This window comes from Budorcas taxicolor, chromosome 8, assembly GCF_023091745.1.
Source record: "Budorcas taxicolor isolate Tak-1 chromosome 8, Takin1.1, whole genome shotgun sequence".
Classification (NCBI taxonomy): domain Eukaryota; kingdom Metazoa; phylum Chordata; class Mammalia; order Artiodactyla; family Bovidae; genus Budorcas; species Budorcas taxicolor.
In genome coordinates, this window is record NC_068917.1 from 113,750,087 (window position 1) to 113,777,313 (window position 27,227).

The 27,227-nt window shown below is 42.9% G+C and overlaps 2 protein-coding genes across 2 annotated transcripts in view; both read right to left on the reverse strand.

Moving 5' to 3' along the window:
- C5 (complement C5) overlaps window positions 1-7,788 on the reverse strand; it is a 94,066-nt gene extending 86,278 nt beyond the window's left edge. The window contains exons 1-2 of the mRNA XM_052645117.1: window positions 7,724-7,788; window positions 921-1,113 (exon numbers count right to left, since the gene is read on the reverse strand). Of these exons, the coding sequence (XP_052501077.1) occupies window positions 921-1,113; window positions 7,724-7,788 (258 nt within the window). The remainder of the gene's footprint in view (window positions 1-920; window positions 1,114-7,723) is intronic.
- Window positions 7,789-18,083: 10,295 nt separating this feature from the next.
- Window positions 18,084-27,227, reverse strand: part of LOC128052128 (complement C5-like) — a 50,215-nt gene continuing 41,071 nt past the window's right edge. The window contains 2 exon segments of the mRNA XM_052644570.1: window positions 18,084-18,222; window positions 18,713-18,765. Of these exon segments, the coding sequence (XP_052500530.1) occupies window positions 18,084-18,222; window positions 18,713-18,765 (192 nt within the window).

The following is a 27,227-nucleotide window of genomic DNA, read 5'->3' on the forward strand; positions in this document are numbered from 1 at the left end:
GAAACAGTAAATATGAAAGTTATTTTTAGTTATCAGAGTTCTTAATAAGAAATGAATTACGAGCAATTTTCTAACCAAACTGTACAACAATATCTTAATCCCTCGGTTGTGTCCAACTCTTTCTGACCCCATGGACTGTAGCCTGCCAGGCTCTTCTGTCCATGAAATTCTCCAGGCAAGAATAACCGACTGGGTTGCCATTCCCTTCTTCAGGGGATCTTCCCTGGAGAAGGATCCAGGGGTTGAAATTCAGTCTCCTGCACTGCAGGCAGATTCTTTACCGTCTGAGCCACCAGGGAATCCCAATAGAAGGAAAATTTACTTGATCCAGGTTGTTCTTTCTGTTAACTATGGTTATACACGAGAGCTATTCACTTTAGTAATCAATAATTTATTAGTTTTAGAAGTTTTGATTGTAGTTTATTGGAGTTTAAACAAACAGATAGCATCCATGGATTTTTGTAGGCAATGCATGACAGATCAATATGCGTGCTCATATTGGCCTGTTTCCTTGCATTAGTAATTTTCACAGTAAATAAGTACTTTCCATTCATCTCCAAATCTGTTCACGTTAGTGCTAGTCTCTCAGTCGTGTCCGGCTCCTTGCAACCGCATGGACTGTAGCCCATCAGGCTCCTCTGTCCAGGAGAATACTGGAGTGAGCTGCCATCTCCTTCTCCATAAGTTCTGGTTCCAATAAGAATGTTAAAGTTTTCATACACTACTTAAAAAGCAGATACAACTCTCCTATTTAGAATTTTCTTTTTCACCCATATCATCATTAGTGACTGACATCGTCTAGGAATCACACAGTGGTAGTTTGGTATAAGTGACCAAATCTGTTATCAATATCCAAACTGGGTACACATATTACTGAGAATATTCTGAACATATGAAGAAACTGAAGGATAAATACATACTGTTAAGGTGGCAGAATTTTGGAATTTATTTTCTGCGGATAAAGTAACATGGCCTGATGAGTAAGTGACTTTTTTGTCGGGAAAGCTTTTGATTGAGACTGTTGCATCGAAATCTTCAGTGTATCCATAAACTTGAATCACAACATTTTCAGATGCTCCAACATGGAACACTTTTGGTGCTGAAATGACATACCTGTTGAAATAGGAAAGAGAAGGATCATTATTTTTATATGACATTTTTGTTATATTTCTGACTTTTTATCTCACTTGATAGATTAGGTTTACATTGGGCACTTTTTCTCAACTTGAAATGATATTTTTAAATTAACATTTATTTGCGATCTACAATCATTTCAGCACAGTTTCCAAGAAAAAATACCTTGGAATTAAGACTTTAGACATAGAGCTGGTGACTTTGTTAACCTCTAGAAAGGTAGTGATAACACCTTCCCTGAGCTTCTGTAGCAAAGGAAAACTTTTAATGATAAATAGGTCCAATACTTTTGCCTGACGCAGAAAAAAACAACATAGGTTCCAGAGACTGAATTCCAGCTCTGCCATCTGCTGGCTGAGTGACCATGGTAAAGTCACTAACCCTCTCTGAAGAGTTAAATAATATACCTTAAATATTACCTTTTTTGTTGTTTAGCCACTAAATCGTGTCTGACTCTTTGCAACCCCATAGACTATAGCCTGCCAGGCTCCTCTGTCCATGGTATTTCCCAGGCAAGAATACTGGGGTGGGTTTTGCCATCTCTTACTTCAAGAGGTCTTCCCAAACCGGGGACTGAACCCACGTCTCCTGCACTTGGCAGACTGATGCTTTACCGCTGAGCCAGTGCAGAAGCCCAATCACCAGGGTGCTAAGGAGGAAATAAGAATATCTATCTGAAAGCATCTAGCATCTTCAGTTCAGTTCAGTCGCTCAGTCATGTCCAACTCTGCGACCCCATGAATCGCAGCACGCCAGGCCTCCCTGTCCATCATCAACTCCTGGAGTTCACTTAAACTCACATCCATCAAGTCAGTGATGCCATCCAGCCATCTCATCCTCTGTTGTCCCCTTCTTCTCTTGCCCCCAGTCCCTCCCAGCATCAGAGTCTTTTCCAGTGAGTCAACTCTTTGCATGAGGTGGCCAAAGTACTGGAGTTTCAGCTTGAGCATCATTCCTTTCAAAGAAATCCCAGGGCTGATCTCCTTCAGAATGGACTGGTTGGATCTCCTTGCAGTCCAAGGGACTCTCAAGAGTCTTCTCCAACACCACAGTTCAAAAGCATCAATTCTTTGGCGCTCAGCCTTCTTCACAGTCCAACTCTCACATCCATACATGACCACTGGAAAAACCATAGCCTTGACTAGATGGACCTTAGTTGGCAAAGTAATGTCTCTGCTTTTGAATATGCTATCTAAGTTGGTCATAACTTTCCTTCCAAGGAGTAAGCATGCTTAGTACTCAATAAATGTTAGATTCATTAAGTTTGCTGAATTAGTTGAAAGGAAATACTCTTATAACTATTATGTTATCCTAGTGGGTGGATAAAGAAATGAGTAGAATAACAGTGAGCCAGGAAATGCGTTTAGAAATGAAAGTAGTAATGGAGGTCCTTGCAGAACAAATGGTAACAGTCATACAACATAATGAGACATAATGATAATAACAAAAAATGAGGAATGAGAGGCTGTACAAGGGCTTTACATACAACTCTTTTAATCTTTACAACAGGCCAGTGACGTATACGCCATTATTATTCCTATTTTGCAAGTGATAAGAGGTTAATTTAGACCAAGGTCACATGGCTTATAAGTGAATGAGGCAGGTCTTTATATTCAGGCCTCACTGTCTATTATGTGCATAACTGAGGTCAAGGTTATAAACTATGTTTGTAAACAGTGGGCTGTTCCCTCAGTTTTACATTTTATGTGATGTATCAAGAATGGACATGAATCAATATAAGTTTTTGAAATAGAAATCTTAAAATGGGTGAATTTTCATAGTTTTATTAAAAGAAAACTTACAAATATAAACTAGGTTATTAACTGTATATGGTATAAGTATCTAATTGGAATAGTGAGAGCTACCTATGCTATTAATAGAAAAAGAAGTCTGTTTCAACCCAAAAGGTGATTGAATGATTCAAGCAGCTGATTAGGGCTGGAGGGCACAGGCCAGCCCAGTGGGCAGAATCACTGCCGATTCCTCAAACACTACGGGCTTCCCCAGTGGCTTGGCGGTAAAGAACCTGCCTGCCATGCACGAGACGTGAGAGGCGCGGGTTTGATCTCTGAGCTGGGAAGTTCCCTTGGAGAAGGGCATGGCGACCCGATCAGTGTTCTTGCCTGGAGAATCCCATGGATAGAGGAGCCTGGTGGGCTGCAGTCCATGGGGTCACGGAGTTGGACACGACTGAAGCAACACAGCACACACGCGCGTCAACATTGACATTTCAAAGGCTTTTAAAAATCAGCAAGTCTCTAATAACAATGAAAGTAATTTGGAAGCAAATGAACACTTTAAAAGCAACTGGTAATTCTTCTACATGACAAGTAATTTGGAACCATTTACAGAAAAGGGGGAAAAGAATCTCTAGTTTTCCAACCATCTTCTCAATTTCCCATGTATTTATGCAGGAACAGCAGAAAACGAGAAATGTTCAGGTTTGATGATACTAAGATATATTTACTGAAACCTTACTCAGTTCTAGGCACTATTTTAAGCACTATACATACATATATGTATTTATATGTGTATACATGTCACTGTGCTGTGACAACCATCCTATGAAAAAGACCTTATTATTACTCTGATTTTACAGAGGAGGAAGCTGGTAATGAACTTGCGCAAGGTCACACAGCTATTAAATTACAGAATTAGGAACTGAACCGGAGCAACCTGTTTCCCGAATTAACACTTTCAGTTGCTAGACTAAATTGAATTTGTCAAGTTTTTCGAGAGAAGTTTAGTCGGGGTGGGGGGGGCTGGGAAAGCTGTCTTAATTTTGGCGTCGGGCTTCCCCGGTGGCTCCGTGCTAAAGGATCTGCCTGCCAGTGCAGGAGACATGGGTTCGATCTGGGAAGACCCCACATGCCCAAGAGCAGCTAAGCCTGTGTGCCAGGACTGCCGAGCCTGTGTTCTTGAGCTCAGGAGCCCAGGAGCCACGGCTACTGAAGGCTGAGTTCCCGAAAGCCCATGCTCTACAGTGAGAGAAGCCACCACAGCGAGAAGCCTGAGCATCACAACTGGAGAGCAGCCCTTGCTTGGGGGAGAAAAGCCACGAGGCGACAAAGACGCAGCACAACCAAAAGTAAGTAAATAAATAACAGTGGACTGTGGGAAACTCTGAAAGACATGGTAAATGGATGGAGAAACAGTGGAAACAGTGTCAGACTTTATTTTGGGGGGCTCCAAAATCACTTCAGACGGTGACTGCAGCCATGAAATTAAAAGACGCTTGCTCCTTGGGAGGAAAATTATGACCAACCTAGACAGCATATTAAAAAGCAGAGATGTTATTTTGCCAACAAAGGTCCGTCTAGTCAAGGCTATGGTTTTTCCAGTAGTCAGGTGTGGATGTGAGAGTTGGACTATAAAGAAATGTGAGCGCCAAAGAATTGATGGTTTTGAACTGTGGTGTTGGAGAAGACTCTCGAGAGTCCCTTGGACTGCAAAGAGATCCAACCAGTTCATCCTAAAGGAAATCAGTCCTGAATATTCATTCGAAGGACTGATGCTGAAGCTGAAATTCCAATACTTTGGCCACCTGATGAGAAGAACTGACTCATTTGAAAAGACCTTGATGCTGGGAAAGATTGAAGGCGGGAAGAGAAGAGGACGACAGAGGATGAGATGGTTGGATGGCATCACTGACTCAATGGACATGAGTTTGAGTAAACTCCAGGAGGTGATGGACAGGGAGGCCTGGCGTGCTGCCGTCCATGGGGTTGCAAAAGAGTTGGACATGACTGAGTGACTGAACAGAACTGAAATAAAAGTTATTTTTTAAATTGGTGTTATTAGAAGTTTTCAGAGAAGGCAATGGCAACCTACTCCAGTACTCTTGCCTGGAAAATCCCATGGACAGAGGAGCCTGGTGCGCTGCAGTCCATGGAGTCGCTGAGGGTTGGACACGACTGAGTAACGTCACTTTCATTTTTCACTTTCGTGCATTCGAGAAGGAAATGGCAACCCACTCCAGTGTTCTTGCCTGGAGAATCCCAGGGACGGGGGAGCCTGATGGGCTGCCGTCTATGGGGTCGCACAGAGTCAGACACGACTGGAGTGACTTAGCAGCAGCAGCATTAGAGGTTTAATATTTTTCAGTTCACTATTGTTTTAATTTTGAGCGTCTACGTGGTAGTAGTGCTGAAATAGAAGATGATCCATGTTGTTGTTGTCGTTGTTGTTCAGTCACCGGTCGTGTCAGACGCTTTGTGACTCCACGGGCTGCAGCATGCCAGGACTCCCTGTCCCTCACCATTTCCTGGAGTTTGCCCAAGTTCATGTTCATTGCCTCGGTGGTGCCATCCAGCCATCTCAGCCTCCGATGCCCTCTTTTCCTTCTGCCTTCAATCTTTCCCAGCATCAGGGACTTTCCAATGAGTCGTCCGTTCACATCAGATAACCAAAATACTCTAGCTTCAGCTTCAGCATCAGTCCTTCCAGGGAATATTCAGGGTTGATCTCCCTTAAGATTGACTGGTTTGACCTCCTCACTGTCCAAGGAACTTTCAGCTAATTCATGTAATTCATGTTTTCAAGTCCCTAAAAGATAGCTCTGCAACCACCTACTCATACATATTTCGATCCTCACTGATGCAATGCTAACACAATCTATCATATAAAGCTTTCTTTGAATAGCTGCAGAGAACATGGCCACTGAACTTGCGAAGAGGCACACATGCTAGCTTGGCCTCTATCTGGAATGTTCTTTCCCCAAATATTTGCCTGATTTGCTCAGTCACTTCCTGCAAGCTCTGCTCGGGTGTCGCCTCTGTAGAGAATGTTCCCTGTCTACACTTTGGTATGGTGCCCAATCATTTCTTTATCCTCTCATTTTCCTTTATATTTTTTTCTTCATGGTACCTATAGCCACCGGACCTTATTCATTCACTCATTGGTTTGTTCATTGAGTCATTTTCTTCTCCTTCTTGAATGCAAGCTGTATATCATCTACTATTGGGTTGGCCAAAAAGTTCATTCGGCTTGTCCTCACGAAGCCGAACGAAATTTTTTTGGCCAACCCAATACATCCTCAGTGCCAAGTTCTTGAAAAGTTTTAGCTGAATCAATCAATTAAGTTTATTGACTCCCATGTTGTAAATGGTATACTGTTACTTTTTCAGAGAAACAGAGAATGTGCTTATTAAGGGTCAGTGCAGTGTAGTAGAAAAAAATTCAGTATCAGGAGAACCTAGTCTTAGTTCCGCCACTAATCTGAAGGCATTTAATCCAATCTCTCTGAACTTCAGCTGGCTGTATTTTAAGATGGAATAACAGAATCTAGGAAATGGGGTGGCCATGTGAGATTAGGGGTGGGAGAGTGCTAAAATTTATGACATCTCAGGTATACACTGATATTCATTGTGTATTTTACGTGTGTACATTTATGACAGAATGGAAAAAAATTTGAAGAAATAAAGAGGAGTCCTCTGTTTGTTTTAGTGGTGTGACCTCTGGCAAGTTACTGCCTCTGTCTGGATTTATATTTACATTTGATATAGGTTTGATTAGATACTCTCCAGTTCCTTTTCAATACTAAGATGTTATTTCTAGATATGAGATCAATATTTTAAGACCTAGTTTTAAATACAATTGTTTCAATAATAGTTTTCAATAAACTATCATGTGTAATTTGTGAAGCATGAGCTCACAAATTTAGAAGAAATTACATCAATAGATTTCAAACCACAGTATTAGAATTGACCCCCAAGTAACTCTTGCTTCACTATGTACAGTACACAGAAAACACAGGAAAATTCTACACCAAATAAAATAAGCAATCAATGCAAGAAAGTTTGCTATCTTGAATTTAGCTGTGTGTTTTTTTAAGAAGAATTTGAATAATCACTCATGTAAAGTTTTATAAATAACAGTCCCCTAATAGACATACTGGAGAAGGCAATGGCACCCTACTCCACTTGCCTGGAAAATCCCATGGATGGAGGAGCCTGGAAGGCTGCAGTCCATGGGGTCGCTGAGGGTCAGACACGACTGAGCGACTTCACTTTCACTTTTCACTTTCATGCATTGGAGAAGGAAATGGCAACCCACTCCAGTGTTCTTGCCTGGAGAATCCCAGGGACGGGGGAGCCTGATGGGCTGCCGTCTCTGGGGTCGTACAGAGTCAGACACGACTGAGTGACTTAGCAGCAGCAGCAGCAATGGACATATACACACTGCTATATTTAAAATGGTTAACCAATAAACTCCTACATGGAATTCTGCTCAAAGTTATGTGGCAGTCAGGATGAGAACAGTGTTTAGGGGAGAATGGATACATGTATATATATGGCCTAGTGCCTTCACTGTTCATCTGAAACAATCCCAATATTGCTAATAGGCGATACCCCTATACAAAATCTAAAGTTAAACACACACACACACAAAAACAAACCTGTAAAACTGTCCCATTGTTAGCCACACATCAAATCAAAATGCTACATGATTTTCTTATTCAGAGATGAGACTATTAGTGTTCCCAGAAGTAGAAAGTAATGTACAAATTAACACAGTTGGTTGTATTTGATTTTTCACTCATCGCCTTGATAAGATGCATTGAAAAATGAAGATAGTGTCTTTTACTTACGTTTGTTCCTGGCCCCAACTTTTCCTGAGGAAGATTAAAAAGCAAAGTATGCCCCACAGGCCCATGCTGGAGGCAGTGGTAAACCATCAATATGACCTTCCTGAAGTTACTCTCCTTTTTAAAGAAACCGAGATTGAAGAACTTGGGTAAGTTGGTTTACTGGTTAATTATTAATGTCAAGAAGAGGTACTTCTGAGTAGGAAAAGTAAAATTGGAATGGAAACAGTCTTTAATGCCCAGGTATAAAAGTAGAAGATTTTTATGAGAAGATATTTTATACAGATTTACACCTAGAGAATTTATTTTGATTAATACAAATAAAGGATTCTAACATAAAAGTTTGGCACTGCAATGAATGTCTCAAAGTTAAAAATCAGTAAGTTGATTGTCTTCTGTCTCTTGACCAGGCAATTGCTCTGAAAGTTTTATCATGAGAGCGTGCCTCCAGAGACGCTCTGATGGAGACACAGCGGGATTCAGTTTCACATGAAGGTGATTTCAGAATGGGCCTGGTTCAGAAGGGCTTGTGAGCTATCTTTCTAGAGAAGACTTGAATGGTAGCGTCATTGGCGTTGGAAATGGCAGAAGAAGACAGATCTGCAAAGGAATAAGTCCTTGGTCTGTTCAGTTCAGTTCAGTCAGTTCAGTTGTTTAGTCATGGCTGACTCTTTGCGACCCCATGGACTGCACCATGCCAGACCTTCCTGTCCATCTGTCCCAGAAAGAAGCTGAATGTTAGGTGGAGAAAAGATTGTGACTGGCAATGAAAATATCCTGCTGAGGATGCTGTATCATTTTCTACAAAATAAAAGATGAATCAAATACTTTAGTTTTTAGCAGGGAATGGATATCCTCAATATCTATTAATTCAGACAACACAAATTCAAAATTTGCATTCATTCAGGCACAGAGTATCTTTCTTTTCTAAAAAATAAACTTATGCTATACTTTTAAATGAGGTTTTTAATCATTTTCATATAAGAGCTTAAAGAAAACAAAGCTTCCTATGGTATGAGTCTTGTACTCAATTTAGAAAAAATTTTTTAAGATTTTCATGATGCTTGAAAGTGTTAGTTGCTCAGTCATGACCAACTCTTTGTGACCCCATGGACTGTAGTCCACCAGGCTCGTCTGTCCATGGAATTTTCCAGGCAAGAAAACTGGAGTGGGTAGCAATTCCCTTCTTCGGGGAATCTTCCTGACCCAGGGATCAAACATGGGTCTTCCGCATTGCAGGCAGACTCTTTACTGTCTGAGCCACCAGGGAAGCCTTATGATGCTTGCTAGAAAGTTTCTATTTACTACCTTCCTTCTACTAGCACTGATTTCTAGCTTAGTAAAATAGATTTCTCTAAACAGTTTTCTATAATTCGTATGTTTTATGTTCACATTGGTGACCCTTCTTTTGAATTAATAAGATTCTATTTTACCAGCACTTTGTACTGAATTCATTGGGAAAAAAGGTGTACAAAGGAAAATTTGATATACAAAGTTCACTAACAGTGTCTCTTACATAGATTATTGAAATGGCAAAAATCTGTTACTATTGTCTGACCTTGGAGAAGGAAATGGCAACCCACTCCAGTATTCTTGTCTGAAGAATCCCACGGACAGAGAAGCCATGGGGTTGCAAGAGTTGGACACGACCTAGAGGCTAAACCACCACCATTATCTGACCTATTTGTTTCAGAAGGAAATCTGTAAAATAATTAAACTGGGTTGCGAAAGACAGGTCAAGTTAAAACAAACAAAATACTTTTGCCATCATTTTCGGGAAAAGATCTTCAGGAGAAAGCGAGAACATTCAAATAACCATCGATATATCTGAAGTGAAGGAAATTTATTTGCGTGTATTATGGAGTCAATATTGATCAGTGATATTAGCCACTTACCATTGGCGTGTTTCTCTGGTAGAAAACATTTAAAAAACAATGGATTTCACAGGTTCTCAATAGAACTACAGTTCAACCACTTACAGATTTCCAACTTCCTTTAACTAAAATGTTCTAATCTGCCTTACAAACATGGCTCAAAGATGGACTCTTCTTTACATTTTAAAATGTTGACCTCTGGAGGAGTCTTTGGTTTTTATACAGATGTGTGGATGGTGCTCAGTTGTGTCCGACTTGTTGAGACCCTGTGACTACAGCCTGCGAGGCTTCCCTGTCCCTGGGATTTTCCAGGCAAGAATACTGGAGTGGGTTGCCATTTTGCACTCCGGGGGATCTTTCTGACCTGGGGATCAGACCCGCGTCTCTTGCATTGGCTGGCAGAGCCTTCGCCGCTGCACCACCAGGTAACCCATCTCCAAAGAGGAGAAACCAGGTCTGGCAGGAGCTTCGGTGGTCTCCTGACCTTCCTGCTAGTGCTGCCTCAATCTGAGCCTCAGATGGGCCCTACATGACCTCACTTAGCTCCCAAGGCCTCTCTTACTCTGAGTCTTGCTTGATTCTCCAGCCTCTATGCGCCTCTTCTTCACTGCAGCCAAGTAGCTGAATTACTCATTATTCTCTGAAGTCACCATGACATGAAAATGCTCCTAGCAGGGTAGTAAACAGTCAGTCAAGTACTATTACTATTATGCCTAACCTATTTATACCTTCAATTAGGTGTCCCTTCAGAAACGAGGGTTAAATGTGGGTTACTGCTACTGGCCCTGCAGGACGCAACTCACTCAGAATCTACTTAAGCACTTGCCCATAACACCAGAGAGGAAAGAAATCTTGGGGTATGCATACAGCTAGCTGTGGAACCCTATGAGTAAATGCCTCTCATTGGTTACTTGTCTTCCAAAATATTTAAACAAATTTGAAAAGACATTTAGCTACGAAAAGTTTATTGAAACAAAGTCTTACAGGGAAGTCCAATGTAGAAACTAGTTAGAATGGAGGTGCTCCAGGTGAGTAGAAGGGATGGCCCTGCTCTCTGCTCAGGGGCAGTCCCAGACGGCCTTGAGGAGGCTCTAGGAACCCTAGGGCGGTCCCTGGACACTTGGCTTAAAAACACTCTTCCAAGTGTTCCTGTTTCACTTGGCCCATTCCTTATTTCCCTCATCTCTTAATAAATCCCCACAACCATCTTGAAATTAGTTTTCAGTTGATTAGGCCAAAAGAGAAACCAGCATCACTCTCCTTGAGTCCAAGATCCACTGCTTAGCTGCATGTTGAAATTCCTCTCTCAAGTGACCTGGGCTATCAACATCACACCCTCTAAAACCCCCCTTTTTTTCTCAATCTTATACCTCTATCCCACATCCAAGACTCTGATATCCCAACATTGAATCAGGAATTCACCCCAGCCTGCAGGAAACCTTATTAGAGGGTAACAGGAAAATAAACACTCTAGGTTTATATCCCAGAAAACTTTCACACATTTGCCTCAAACACTAGTATAGAAATGTACTTTGTAGAATTATTTGCAATAGCAAAAACTTGGGAGCAACCTAAAGCAATGTTGACAATGATAAATATATTACTGTATGTTCATACCATGGAATGCAGTGTTGGCGGGATGACACAAAAAAGCATAATAACATATACATTTATACAAATGTAAAAGCATACATGGGCTTTCCAGGCGGCTCAGTGGTGAAGAATCTGCTTGTTGGTAAGTGAAAGGTAAATACTAAATCAGAAGAGTTGTTACGTCTGTGAAGGGAAGGAGAAATTTGTGATAGGAAAGAAGTATATGCTTCCACTGTATCTATGACCTTTTGTTTTAAAGGAACACCTGAAGCCAGTATGGCAATATCTTACAAATAATTCAGTAAAGTTTAGTGGTAGTTATACAGGTGTATAGGTCAGTCGCTGTGTTTTTCTAAACATTTTAAATATTTCATTGAGAAAGAAGTATGGGCTGCAGTGAGGCCGGCTTGAATTCAAACCCTGGCTCTGTCTGATGAGCTTCGTGATTTATCTATAAAATCAAAACAGTAAAACCTCATAGTGCTGATGGGAGAATGAAATGAAATATGTATGAAGCTCTTAGCACACAGCATGAACCTGAAAACGGTCGCTATTATCTACTACTAGTGTAAGACACAGTCGTGATCTTCTACTTAAAAAATATATATATGTGTGTATAGGATCACACCAATCTGTCTTTAAATACAGTTCTACCCTCCTGACAGCAGCCAGTCAGAACTGGCTATCAGGATGAAAGAATCTCTTTATCACTGAGCCCGGCAGAATTTCGCCCCCACTTCCTTTCTTGTTTGTTCATTTGCTGTCAGTTAAAGATCTGAGATTAGATGACTGAACTCTTGAAGTCCAAATAATTGCTACTTCCTGAGAGTCTGACATTCTGACTTAGTGAGTGAAAGAGCACAAAAAGTCTCCCATGGAACAGAATCTTTCTTGGAAGATTTAGAATTTTCCCTCTTATTTAGGCATTGATCGCCATTAGCAGATCATGTGTACCCTCCTACTTTTATCTCATAAGCCGTAAAAGAGCTACACTTGGAAAGATCTTCCTGTCTCTGAATCGAAGATATTGCCTGAGGCATTTTTCTTACTTCCCAGGAATAGGTCTAGTAATTAAGAAGAAAGCTTATAAATGTTAATTCGCAGTTTCAAGAAGGGCTACAAACTCCATTGCATTTTACCAGGTGCTATATGAAATTCGGACATGGAGAATACGCTTTGAACCTTTAAAGAGATCATCCAAAAAATGACAACGCAATAGGTACCAATTATCAGCTCCATGTCACAGGTATTGTAATAATTAACTTATATAAACTTTCTAATCTTCACAACCACTCTGAAAGGTACTAGGACCTCAGGTGACCAATGAGTAAACAGTGATTACCCAGAGAAATACAGTGATTTGCCTCAAGGAACACATCTCATAACTTGCAGAGATGGGGATTTGATTGTGTTGGGATCAGTGGGAAAAAGAAGAGAGATAGCAAGCCCTGCTGAAGTCTGTCTTTCTCTTTGACACAGTCTTCAGCTACCTGGGCTTCCCAGATGGCGATAGGATCTGGAAGGTCCCCTGGAGGAGGGTATGGCAACTCACTCCAGTATTCTTGCCTGGAGAATCCCATGGACAGAGGAGCCTGGTGGGCCATGGTCCATAGGGTTGCAAAGAGTCGGGCGTGACAGAAGTGACTTAGCACACACACCAACTCTTTTGTCTGGGATCGAGTCTCTGTTTTATAGACTCTTTAAGGATTTGTAGCCTACTCCACACATTTTGATCTGTACATTCTAGGTGAAGGTTCAGAAGTACAAGCTGGGAAGAGATGTGATGTAACTGAAGCACTACTCTGGGTCTCCCTCACAGGGCGTCAGGTTGAGACTGACTGGAGGGGCAACCAGGCGGATGACGTATTGGGGAGATTAGCAGGAGAGGCTAGAGAAGCGAAGAACCGAGAGCAGCGAGATGAGCCATGTCAGAGGAAGCTGAAAATCCAAGGGGGGATGATTTAGCGTTTAAGTTCCCAAATGGTAACTGAAGAAAGATAAAGAAGAAAGCTGTTGCTCCACCTATTTTTGTACGTCTCCAGAGTGGTGGATTGAAATAACACGTCCACTCGGGTTCCTAACTCAGTAACAGAATAAGGGAGGATTTCTGAGGACAGAATGGAGAGGAAGTGGAAAGTAATAAGGCCCAAAGAGAAAATCAATCATTCTGTTTGTGATAGGATGCAGTTAAGCACGTTTCTTCGGAGGAAACAAAAAGAGACAAAAGAAGGTGCCCACTCTCCATTTATGTCTCCGTTTTATAACCTCGCTGAAGCTATTTTTTCCTGTATGTTAGACCCTGGGGCTTCCCCGGTGGCTCAGAGGGTAAAGCGCCTGCCTGCAATGCGGGAGGCTGGGTTCGATCCCTGGGTCGGGAAGTTCCCCTGGAGAAGGAAATGGCAACCCACTCCAGTATTCTTGCCTGGAGAATCCCATGGATGGAGGAGCCTGGTGGGCTACAGTCCATGGGGTCGCAAAGAGTTGGACACGACTGAGCGAGCTCACTTCACTTCACTTCAGCCCTTGTAAAGAATGAAGCTCCGGCCATTAACCTCTTGTTTGGCTTCCTCGTCAGAGACTTTTTTCAGATAATATACTTCCTGTCCAACATGAGCTCTCTTATCTGATTCTAGTGCCTGTGATGCACTTGTGCTCATCCACTCAGCCAGTGGCTAGATGTGGTAGCCCGTCTCCAAGGTGGCCCCAGTGTCCCTGCCTCCCTGGTGTTCAGGGCCTTGGGTGAGCCCCTCCCGCTCTGTACCAGGGTCGGCTCATCTGACCAGTAGCATACAGCTATGCAGAGGTGTGTGGCTTCAGAGGATCATGGAAGACATCGCCCTTCCCACCTGGCTGTCTCTGAGATGGCCTGCTCTGGGGGAGGCCAGCCACCATGTAGTAAAGACACTCAAGAAGCCTGTGGAGAGGCCCAGGTGGAAAGGAACTGAGGCCTTCTGCCTCACGTGAGTGAGTCCCTGTGGAGATAAATCCCTGGCCCTAGTCATGCCTTTCAGTGACCACAGCCCCAGCTACAACTTGATTGTGAACTCTTGAGAAAACCTGAACCCAAAACAAAATTATGCACCAAAGCCATTTCTAATGAACAGTTGCCCGTTGGCGGTGGTAGTGAATACAGGTGCTTTCATGAGACTTGCATCTTTAGAAAAACAGCTGTTACAGAGTACAAGTTAACTATTGCTATGTTATCAATTACCCCAAAATTTAGGGGCTTAAAATAAACAATTATCTTCACAGTTTTATTGGGCAAGAATTCAGGAATGGTTTCGCTGGGTAATTTTGGCTTAGGTTCTCTCTTGAGTTTGCAATCAAGCTGTTAGCTGAGGCTGCGGTCTCCAAAAGGCTTGACTGTGGCCGGAGGATTTCCCTTCACGGTGGCTCACTCTCTCAACTCTAAGCAGGAGGCCTCAATTCCTTTCCATACAGGGCCTAAACTACTATATGTAAAATAAATAAGCAACAAAGATATACCAGTTAGTGCAAGGAATTATACCCATTATCTTGTAATAACCTAAAATAGAGTATAATTTGCAAAAATACTGAATCACTATGCTGCACACCTGAAATTAACACCATATTCTAAATCAACTATTGTTGTTGTTTGGTCATACTTCAATTAAAGAGGAAAAAAATCTTTAATTTGCAATTGCACTTTCAGTTCTTAACGATGGGCTCAGAGGCCTGCTTAAAGGTGCCATCTGCTGGTAGTAACTTTATAGCATCCCAAGAAGGCTGGAATAATGAGAGCTGAGGGTGAGAGCTAATCCATGACATCTTTCCAAGGTAAATTCTAGCTTCTCATTTTATGTCTCTTCTGAGAGCTAGCCTCTACAATTCCTTGAAATAAGAACACGTGCCCTGCATTCTTCATGGGAATGCTTAAATGTGATAACCCTGAGCAATGAAAAGTCGTATAAACATTTAAGGAGTTCATATATCCATTCTTTCTAGCATCGTCTCTCTCCTGCTTTACCAACTCCTTGCTTTCAGCATGCAAACACACAAAAGTCTCCATTAATAGGAAAAAGGCAAATATCAAAAAACTTTTTGATGGATTCCCCCCAAATAACTTCGAAAGGCTTAGTCTGCCCCCCCCAACTTTGTATAATTTTTGTTTCCCTCATTTATCCACAGACTCCTTCAGAATGTTTTCTGGATATCTCCATGGAAGTTATATAAGAAATAAATAGAATGAACAGTGGCAGAGGCCACTTGATAATGGTTGGCATGGTTTGGCATTATTTCATTTTACAGATAAAGAAACTGATGCTCAGAAAGGGTTAAAAGAATGGCAGGAAGGAAAGAAGGAAGAAAGGCAGGGCTGCCCAGAATCCTAGGAAGGAGCAGTCAAGGGCATCTGTAAAATTCGAAGGTCTCAGGGCAAGACAAAAATGTGGAGCTGCTTATCCATAAAGCAAGAAAAATGCCGTTAAAAGTTTTACAATATAAAGCCTTTTCTTCTGTGGTGTCTCCCTTACCTTGCCAGGTGCACCTGCTGCACAAAACCACCTCAGCTGCCTCAGTTTACTTCCTGACTGTGTGCACTCTATCAACACTCAGGCCTTTGCTTCCTGATAAACAAGAAGAGCCTGAAAGCTAGGAGAGCTACTGAGTGCCCTGTCTTTCCCTGTCCTTCTATGTCAGCATATTTCATGTAAGTGTTTGGCTAATAACAGCAGGAACCATAGAGAATATGATGAAGCGCCTCGGCCATTCGCGTTTCTTCGAATGCCGCTGTCGTCTCTCTGCATGCAGACCGTGTTCTGGTTCCTGTGGAAAGTGTTCGGCTAATAACAGCAGAAACCATAGAGAATATAATGAAGCACCTCAGCCATGCACGTTTCTTCGAATGCTGCTGTCGTCTCTCTGCATGTAGACCGTGTTCTGGTTCCTGTGGAAAGTGTGGCCTCTAGGGGCTCTCAGCACAGTTGCAGACATGACTCCTCACTGTGTGCTCACTTTGAGTCTCACTAAACATCTGCACACTGTGGGTCCATTGAAACCCTGTGTTCACAGAGTATTATGAATGCTCTACAGGAAGGGGGTGGCCAGGGGTAACGGGCACCTGTATCACACACATCTTCGGTAACTCAAATGCATGCTCCATTGGCCTGTCAGATTTTACCTATAAAACACAAGTTCAGGAACATCCCTGGTGGTCCAGTGGTTAAGAATCTGCCATCCAGTGCAGGGGACATAGACTTGACCCCTGATTGGGAACTTAGATTCCTGTATACGGCAATGAAGCCCCTGCCCGACAACTAGAGAAGCCTGTGTGCGGCAAGGAAGCCCCGTGCAGCCAAAAAAACACCAAACCAAAACAACAGCAAAAAACAAGTTCTAAAGATAAAATTATTAATAATTTCACGACAGGAGCAACAGAGCACCAAACTCGGCGTGGGGCCCTGCAGAGCGCCAGGCCCTGTTCCGCTGCGTAGGCTTCACGCCCACAAGCCAGTTCCGGAGCAGCTAAGCTACGAAAGATCTCAAATCTGACCCCAGGGGCAAGTGTCTTGGTGCATCACATGGAGGCCTCCTCGGATAACACAGGGCAAGGCACTGGCAGAGTGACAAAGGTCGCCAAGACGATGAGAAAGTTTTAAGAGGCTATATAATAGGCAGCATTGAACTGCTGGCCTTGACTCCAAGAAGGTTAGAGAAGTTCCTGAAGCCACAGAAGGACTGAGGACTAGGATAATGGGAACGGGTGAAATTAGGATGAGGGCTAAGATAATAGGGGCGATGGGATTGAAACCCAGAGGAGAGGGATGAGGTGGTAGAAGCGTTTGGAAGGAGATGGTTATTAGAAAGATAGAACAGTCTAATTACTTACAGTGGATGTAGATTGTCAGGGGTTATGACCTAAAAGTAGGTCAGTTCCCAAAGGTGGGACAGACAACGTCCTAAACTCTAGATGCTTAGGGAGCACTCATTTTAGCAGCCGGTATCTACAGGGTACTTTCCAAAGGGGACAAGAGAAGGCAGCCAGTATCAGCAGTCCAACAAAATGATGTAACAAGAGCTAGGGCAATCCTGGGATGTATTCCTCAGGAGGCCAGGCCTACAGGTAGGATCAGCTACGAGGCTGAGGCCAGAGAACAGTCGAGTGTAGGCGGAGCCCCTGATCAGGAAACAGGCCAAGAGGGAGAGATACTGTCCGTGGTACAGGGTTTCTGTTGTGGACGATGAGAAAGTCTGGGGTATAAATGGTGGTGATGGTTCCATAACATTGTGAATATATTGTGAATGCGAATGCCATTGAGTTGTGCACTTGTGCACAATTAAAATGGTAAACATTATGTTATGTATATTTTGCCATAGTTTAAAAAAAAAAAAAACAACACCTCTAGGTAAAAAAAAAGAAATAGAGTAGGGTATTAGGTTTACCAGACCACGAAGGAGCCAGCTATCCAAAGATTAGAATTAAGTTACATATACCATAGGGTATATATATGGGGTGAGAGCTGTTAAAAACTTCTTTCTTCTCTTTTAGAGAAGGAGGCAAAGCAAGTTGAGATGGACACCTCAGCAGCCTTTTCCCTTCCCTGGGCTGGTTTCCTCATCTCAACAGCTACTGCACCAGGTCCTGGAGACAGACTCCAGGGCTGAGACCACGGGGATTTGGGCAAGGTTCTGCCCAAATTCTGGGTGAATTGGGGTGCATTCTGCCCGGTGAGGAGGGCCCCTCCCACGGAGTCCAGGCCTAGGCCATGGGTAAGGGGCACCTCAAGAAGCGGTAAGGTCCTTGTTTAGGTAGGGAATTACCTCTCAAAATTCCCTCAGCGCCCTAGGAACCCAAACCCCCAGGGCCACGTGGAATCCAGCGTCAAGTGTGCTTGGCAAGAAGGTCTGCATTGAAACCCCAGCCCTCCTGCCTCCTTTTAAGAGTCAGCTTCTCCACCCTTGTAACTGGCAGAGCGCATCCAGCCATCCCTAGCTCGGAGAAGGGAGCTGCGGTGGAGAGGGAGGGGGCGGTGGGGGATGAGGTGCTTGGACGGTGCAGAGAGGAGGTTGGGTTTTCTGTAGGGATGGAGAGAGATAAACAGTGGCTCAATCGGATGGAAGTGGTTGGCAGCTGGGATGCACTCTAAAGGAAGAAGGAAAGGGAAAAGAGGTGCGAGGTTGAGATTTAGGTGCTTCTACAGTCATTCATTCAGCAAATGTTTACTGAACACCTAAAATGTGCCAGACACTGAGCTAGGCGTGAAGTAGCCATGGAGAACTGGAGAAGGAGCTTGGGTCCAGCGCTGAAGATTGATCATCAAGTAAGCAGTTATACCAACCTGTGATGAGTATTATGACGGGGAAACAAGGTGAGGAAAAATGAATTTATATTAATTAGGATTAGGTGCTGCTGCATTTAACAGGCAGCTATTGCTTAAATGAAATACACATTTATTTCTTTCCCACATCAAAGAAAGCCAAGGCTGGAATGGCAGATCCACATGTCATCAAAAGTAGGGGCTATTATAATTCATTCCACCATGCTAGCTTCCATCCTCAGTGTTACCTCATGATCCAAGCTGGCTGCTGGAGTGCCAACAATTGTTTCTGAGTTGAGGGCTGTCAAAAAAAAGAGGGGGGAAAAGAGAGAGAGAGAGACCCATTTCTGTTGAAACAACTTTCTTTTGAAGACCCTTTCTGGAAGTCCCGTACAATTTATATTTCCTTGGAGACTTGGGACTTGGCTGTACTCGAATCCAAGGGAAACGGGCCAACAAGGTAGCCATGTAAAATTCAGGTTTTGATAATAAGGAAGATTACTCAGTCATGTCCGACTCTTTGCGACCCCATGGACTGTAGCCTACCAGGCTCCTCTGTCCACGGGATTTTCCAGGCAGTAGTACTGGAGTGTATTGCCATTTCCTTCTCCAGTGGATCTTCCTGACCCAGGGATCAAACCCGGGTCTCCCACATTGTAGACAGACGCTTTACCGTCTGAGCCACCACGGAAGTCCTTTGATAATAAGGAGTGAAGAAAGAATTAATGCTTGTTAGTTAGCAGTCTCTGACACAGTGTTTTCATCTTTTGCCTTTGCTATTCAGGAATATCGAGGATGGGATGCTCAGATCTATGAAAGATTATTATTTTGGGAAATATAGAGAATTCCCTTCTAGTAGAAGGCAGAGTTCGTAAAGAAATATATTTAAATATTTCAGCTTAAGACCTTGATTTTCAGAGGAATAAAGTGAAATTTCCTGCCAATATGCACTAAACAAATTAGTCTTTAGATGAAGTATTTTGAAGAATGTAATTTATGAAACATACTTACTTTTGTCATCCTCTACATTTGTATTTATTTAAAAATTAATTTCTGTTCAAGTTGTTTTCACATCCATAAACTTATTAGGGTTTTTACAACTCTCAACATGGTGGCTACAATAAATGTTGAATTCAGAGAGGTCAAATGACTTGCTCAGGACCACACAGCCAAATGTGAGAGGTTGCTAAGCTAGAATCCAAGTCATGCATGTATTCGACAGATATGTAGTGTGTGCCCGGTGCTGAGGAAGTGAACATCGTCACCGCTCTCAGGCAGCGTCAGAGCGTAGGCTCAGGAATCAGACTGCACTGGGTCCTGACTCTATTAGCTGTTTGACCTCAGGCAAATTACCTCATCACTTTGTGCCTCGGATTCCTTATCTATGAAAGGGGAGCAGATAAGCTACCTACTTCATAGGGTTGTGGTAAGAATTAGATGAATTAGTTCTGATAAAAAGTTTAGGACAGAATCTGACCTTAAGGAATTCCCCTGTTAGACATTATTAGTGAGACAGACATTAAGTAAACAAGCATCATTTTAAATGTGTTATGATATACTTGAGATAAACAATTCACAGAAAAGTAACAGCTCTATCAGAGCTTGGGCTTGGGGCCCATGGAAGTTTCGCTTAGAAAATGGCTCTAAGTGGTGCTCTGAGAAAATAAACTGGTGTTAATTATGTGATCAATGCAAAGAAATAGAGGAAAAGAACAGAATGGGAAAGACTAGAGATCTCTTCAAGAAAATTAGAGATACCAAGGGAACGTTTCATGCAAAGATGGGCTCGATAAAGGACAGAAATGGTATGAACCTAACAGAAGCAGAAGATATTAAGAAGAGGTGACAAGAATACACAGAAGAACTGTACAAAAAAGATCTTCACAACCTGGATAATCATGATGGTGTGATCACTCATCTAGAGCCAGACATCCTGGAATGTGAAGTCAAGTGGGCCTTAGAAAGCATCACTATGAACAAAGCTAGTGGAGGTGATGGAATTCCAGTTGAGCTATTTCAAATCCTGAAAGATGATGCTGTGAAAGTGCTGCACTCAATATGCCAACAAATTGGGAAAACTCAGCAGTGGCCACAGGACTGGATAAGGTCAGTTTTCATTCCAATCCCAAAGAAAGGCAATGCCAAAGAATGCTCAAACTACCACACAATTGCATTCATCTCACATGCTAGTAAAGTAATGCTCAAAATTCTCCAAGCCAGGCTTCAGCAATACGTGAACCGTCAACTTCAAGATGTTCAAGCTGGTTTTAGAAAAGGCAGAGGAACCAGAGATCAAATTGCCAACAACCACTGGATCATGGAAAAAGCAAGAGAGTTCCAGAAAAACATCTATTTCTGCTTTATTGACTATGCCAAAGCCTTTGACTGTGTGGATCACAATAAACTGCGGAAAATTCTTCAAGAGATGGGAATCCCAGACCACCTGATCTGCCTCTTGAGAAATCTGTATGCAGGTCAGGAAGCAACAGTTAGAACTGGACATGGAACAACAGACTGGTTCCAAATAGGAAAAGGAGGACGTCAAGGCTGTATATTGTCACCCTGCTTATTTAACTTATATGCAGAGTACATCATGAGAAACGCTGGACTGGAAGGAGCACAAGCTGGAATCAACATTGCCGGGAGAAATATCAATAACCTCAGATATGCAGATGACAGCACCCTTATGGCAGAAAGCAAAGAGGAACTAAAAAGCCTCTTGATGAAAGTGAAAAAGGAGAGTTGCCGGGGTCCAGCCCTGGTGGATCCAGGGAATTCGAAGCGGGGACGGAGTCGGCGTCTGGGAAAGGACTATTTAATTAGAAAAGAGAGATTAGGAAAGAATAGTGTAGTGGGAAATTTAGAGGAGGAAAGAGGCTGTATTCCTTGGTTTACACAGAAAGCCAATAGAGCCCCGAGACAAGGGACTTGAACCGTCTACGTAGGGCCACAGGTGCCCGCTTGCATAGCAGAGGGTGCCCCACCTTGGGCTCCCTCTTGCGTGGATCTTAGAAGCTTGGGCAAATAAGTAGACACGGCTAGCCTCTATGCCCCAGATGGGAATCAGCCAGAAAAAGAGTAAGAAAGAAAAGAAGACACGGGGGAACCAGTCTTTCCAGGAACTTGCCCATCCTTTATTGTCCAGAAAAGCTTTTTATACTTTTGATTGTACATAGAGATCAGTGGATAATACAAAATTATGCAGTGTTAGCAGCCCTGACTCTTATTGAGACCAGGCTTTCTCTCTGCATACCGAGCTGTATACACAAGCCTTAGGTGATTTACATCATCTTCTGGCCAGGAGGCCTATTAGCATTTTACGGCCCTTTTCTGATAAGGGTCTGTCACCAGAAAACTTATTTGCCTTAAAAGTGTTGTTCTTACTAAAGTCTGGTGCCACTCTCAGAAAGCACTAATTAAGGTTACATTCTTATATAGCAAGAACACAACAATTTATAACAAGCAAAGAGGAGTACAGTGATTTATAACAAAGAGAAAGTTCACTAACTCAAAAGTCTAGTGTTGCTAACATCAAAACTACTATATTCCTTTTTCTATATCCAATTATATTGATTAATATCCTCCAGGTGCCTAAAAGATAAAGAATATGGAGGCCTGGCAGCAGTCATTGACTCAGCAGTGAAACCCATCACCAGTATAATTTTTAGCTCTTTAGAAAAGGCTCTACATCTTTAAGATGCTTTAACTTCATGCCTCTTGCAGTTGGGGGCCGTGAACAATTCACATGCGTAGCTGTAAAAATCCGGACAGACCGGTCAAGTGAGTTAGAAAGCTATCAGAGGGGTTTAAGCCGAGACATTCTTTTTCCGCCCAGGAGACTTATTGACTGGAGCTCTAAGTTAATTCCTTTTAGAGGAAGGTGGTGGGGGACAGCCCCCTGTTAATGTCAGAGGAGCTGGTGAGAGCATAATGCAGTAAGGCAGGCAGACTCTGGTTTTGGGGGTAGATGTTCGAGAAAATTCAGCGAGGCTCCCTTAAGGCCCGACTCGCCTTTGCCTGTCGGACCCCTTAACCTCATGACCTTTGCCATGGGTGGGACTCCTCGTGCTGGCTCCTGGCAGAGAGTGAAAAAGTTGGCTTAAAGCTCAACATCCATGGCACCTGGTCCCTCACTTCATGGGAAATAGATGGGGAAACAGTGGAAACAGTGCCAGGCTTTATTTTTCTGGGCTCCAAAATCACTGCAGATGGTGATTGCAGCCATGAAATTAAAAGACACTCCTTGGAAGAAAAGTTATGACCAACCTAGATAGCATATTCAAAAGCAGAGACATTACTTTGCCAACTAAGGTCTGTCTAGTCAAGGCTATGGTTTTTCCTGTGGTCATGTATGGATGTGAGAATTGGACTGTGAAGAAGGCAGAGCGCCGAAGAATTGATGCTTTTGAACTGTGGTGTTTGAGAAGACTCTTGAGAGTCCCTTGGACTGCAAGGAGATCCAACCAGTCCATTCTGAAGGAGATCAACCCTGGGATTTCTTTGGAAGGAATGATGCTAAAGCTGAAGCTCCAGTACTTTGGCCACCTCATGTGAAGAGTTGACTCATTGGAAAAGACTCTGATGCTGGGAGGGATTGGGGGCAGGAGGAGAAGGGGACGACAGAGGATGAGATGGCTGGGTGGCTTCACTGACTCGATGAACATGAATCTGAATGAACTCCGGGAGTTGGTGATGGACAGGGAGGCCTGGTGTGCTGTGGTTCATGGGGTTGCAAAGAGTGGGACACAACTGAGCGACTGAACTGAACTGAACTGAACTAACTATGTGAGCATTCTAGACTAGAATTTGGGATTTTAATTCCTGTATTATATATTCACTTTTAATACACAGATTCTTTTTTAAATTAATTTTTATTGGAGGATAGTTGCTTTTAAATGTGTTAGTTTCTGCTGTACAGTAAAGGGAATCAGTTATACACACACATCTATCCCCTCTCTTTTGGACTTCCTTGCCATCGAGGCCACTGCCCGGTGCTGAGTCGAGTTCCCTGTGCTGTGCAGCAGGCGCTCATCAGTTACCTGTTTTACTCACAGCAGTGCACACATGTCAGCCCCAGCCTCCCAGTCCATCACACACCCCCTTCCCTGCACTGCAATTCGTAGCACAATTAATCTAAGGCCAATTTGTTGGGCCAGAGCATTTGGAACCTTTTTTCTTTTTTTTTTAGTAACAAGAGCATGGGCCTGGAAATCAAAAGACCAAGGTTCCAGTTTTAGCTATGCCGTCAACTCACTGATGATTTTATCTGCCGACCTTCCTATTTTTACAGAGGAGCCACCTTCCACTCCTGGCTCCAACATTAGCCTTTCTTTAGTTTTTGTATTGAGGTGAAATTCGCTAACAGAAAATTAACCATTTCAAAGTGAACAATTCAGCGACATTTAGTGCACTGACAGTGTTCTGCAGCCTGCATGTTTATCTACTTCCAAAATATTTCCATTGCTTCGAAATAAAACCTCTTACCCAGTAAGCAGATATTTCACATGCTCCTAGTCCATCCCCACCACTGGCAACCGCCAGCCTCTTAGAGTTTCTGTCGATTTACCGAAGGAAGACTTTTCTCGCCTCCCATCATTCCCAATAGAAATATGAATTGATCCTCTCCAAAACCTCCATTCAGCTTCCATGGTGATACATGAGTCACATGCACTCTGAGTCTTTCGCGTCTTCCCTCTCCCTCCCCCAAGCTCCCCTGGCTTAACACCCTTCCCACCCCCAGAGCTCAGGGCGGCCTGCATTACAGTGAAGTGAATCACGTGCAGGGGTTCCACCGTCAGGTTCCCCAGCCATTGGCTCTCGTGCGGCACTTACCTGCTCATTCAAGTTCCCGGAGTTCTCATGTGGGAGATTAGCCCTTTTCATTGACTCTTGTAACACTGTTGTTTATGGCCAGGAATTCATCTTTGCACACCTGCAACCACAGTACATCAGCCGCACACAGACCTGTAAGAGGCAGCGGGGCACAGAAGGTGCTGTGGGGCTCCCAGAGCGCTTTACCTTCTCTAAAATTCTTATGTTTTCTTTATTTGGAGGAGAAGAAAAACATGAATTGAGTTTCCTTTTTTTTCCTCTCTCTTCTCCTGAAAGTTCTACTTACTGACATTTTTTCCCCATCATCAATGAATATTTTGAGAGTCTGCCAAGGGCCAGCCCACATACTGGCCAAAGCAGATAACAGTGGTGAACGAGACAAGCAAAATCTTCCCTCTAGTCTGGAAGACCTAAACAAACATATGATAAGATTTCAGAAGAGTATTATGATTACCTGTAAAGTTAAAAAAAAACTTTTTGTTACAGAAAAGTTCAAGCCTATATAAAAAGTAGAGAGAATGGTATAATGAACCTACTACCCAGCTTCTGTGATTATTAATTCATGGTCAGTTTTTTTTTCCTCTATACCCACCTCATCTAGCACTCTCGGAATTATTCTGAAGCAAATCCCAGCAGCATATTATTTTATTTATAAACATTTCCTGTTATTTATGTCTCTAAAACAATAACTTCCTTTTTAAAAACCCAACTCTCAAAAACAATGGTGATTTTTTAAAATCTCATCAAATATATAGTCAGAGTGTATAGTTATACCAATAGTTCATGAACTTACAAAAACAAACAACAAGGAAAGCAGAAAAGAACATGGAGTCACTTCCATTAGCTCTAGAGTAATTTACATTGAGGCATTATGGTAAAAATGTTACGTATATACCCACAACATATGGGCGTCCCTGGTGTCTCTGACGGTAAAGAATCTGTCTGCAGTGCAGGGGACCTCGGTTCAGTCCCAGGGTTGGGAAGATCTGCTGGAGGAGGGCACGGCAACCCACTGCAGCGTTCTTGCCTGGAAAATCCCAGGGACAGAGGAGCCTGCGGGGCTACAGTCCACGGGGTCGCAGAGCCGGACGCGACTGAGCACAGCACAGCACACCCGCAACACACAGTTAGGACTGAACGCTGCCGAGCGCAACACACAGTATATAGGACTGAACGCTGCTGAGCGCAACACACAGTATATAGGACTGAACGCTGCTGAGCGCAACACACAGTGTATAGGACTGAACGCTGCTGAGCGCAACACACAGTTAGGACTGAACGCTGCTGAGCGCAACACACAGTTAGGACTGAACGCTGCTGAGCGCAACACACAGTATATAGGACTGAACGCTGCTGAGCGCAACACACAGTATATAGGACTGAACGCTGCTGAGCGCAACACACAGTTAGGACTGAACGCTGCTGAGCGCAACACACAGTTAGGACTGAACGCTGCTGAGCGCAACACACAGTATATAGGACTGAACGCTGCTGAGCGCAACACACAGTATATAGGACTGAACGCTGTTGAGCGCAACACACAGTTAGGACTGAACGCTGCTGAGCGCAACACACAGTTAGGACTGAACGCTGCTGAGCGCAACACAGTTAGGACTGAACGCTGCTGAGCGCATAACGCCTGATACGCGAGGGAGCGGGCATCCCACCGTTCATGTGCACTTTCCCCCAGCACTTTAAAGTTTCTGCTGCCACACAGTAGCAGCTGAAGACGAAGTATATGGACCAGCTGACTGCAGCCAACAAATGAGAAATAGGCACTATGGCATTTCCCTCTTGGTTCAATCTGGCCATCAGCTCTTCCAGATGTCCGTGCAGTTCACAGTCTTCATAACCCAGCCCCCTCAGCCCTGCCTCGCATCACTTCCTGTTTTTCTTTTTGATACAGGACTGAGTTTACTTTTTTGGTTTTAATGATGAACTTAATATCCTCTTAACTTCATCAGATTGTTGCTCTTGCATTGCTGCTGTTAGTGCTCTGGCTACCCCAGTTGCATAGATATTTTTTAACAGTCTGTCCTAATCCTGTTTTTCAATGTAGCAAAAAAAAAAGTCATTATTATGGAACTCATTTATTTTGTGAAAATATTGACTTGTGCAAAATCAAATAAATTTTCTTTAAAAATAATTTTACAAATGGTATGGGTATGTACATGTACTGTTACCCATAACTTGGGGGAGAACTCAGTGATGAGACTTGTTTTTAATCCCCTACCTCAACCCCCCAGCAAATCAGAAAGATTTTAGGAAAGCTGGAACTTGAAATCATGGCTCACAACATGATGGCTGGCCGGTAAAAACTTTAAATGAGCAAAGTATGCCCAAATACATAGATATTTCTTTTTATTCTAGGTTTGGATGAGAGTCTAAAATATATTATTGCCAAAGTTCTGGTTGAACTGTTGATGAAATGACAGACATAATGAACAAACTGTCCCCTAATGCAGTATATCACTGTAGCTGCTTACCTTTATTTGAAACACCAACAGCTCGAATTTCCCAGGTAGTTAGAAAATCAGGTAGTATCAACTCTAGCTGATGCCTGATGGAAAATAAAATATTTAAAAGCCATCAACCATAGGTGATCTTTGATTAACTTGGAATCAATTTAACATGCTCTCCTATTAATTAGAATATTTGTGCTTTTCCCATATGGGCTCTTTAGGCAAACCACAAACAGACAAAGCTGAATCAGTGGCCACAGGTGGGAATGAAGTTAGGAAAAGAATAGAGGCTGACAAAGTCCTTTTACGTATTCAGACCAATTACCTGTATATCTATTAGGTTGAGCCACTTGAAACTGCTGTTTGTGTAGGTCAGAATTGCTTAGATCAGGCAGATACATATGGTTTGCCATAGACTGAATGTTTGTGTCCCCCGCCCCCAAATTCATATGTTGAAATTTAATTCCCA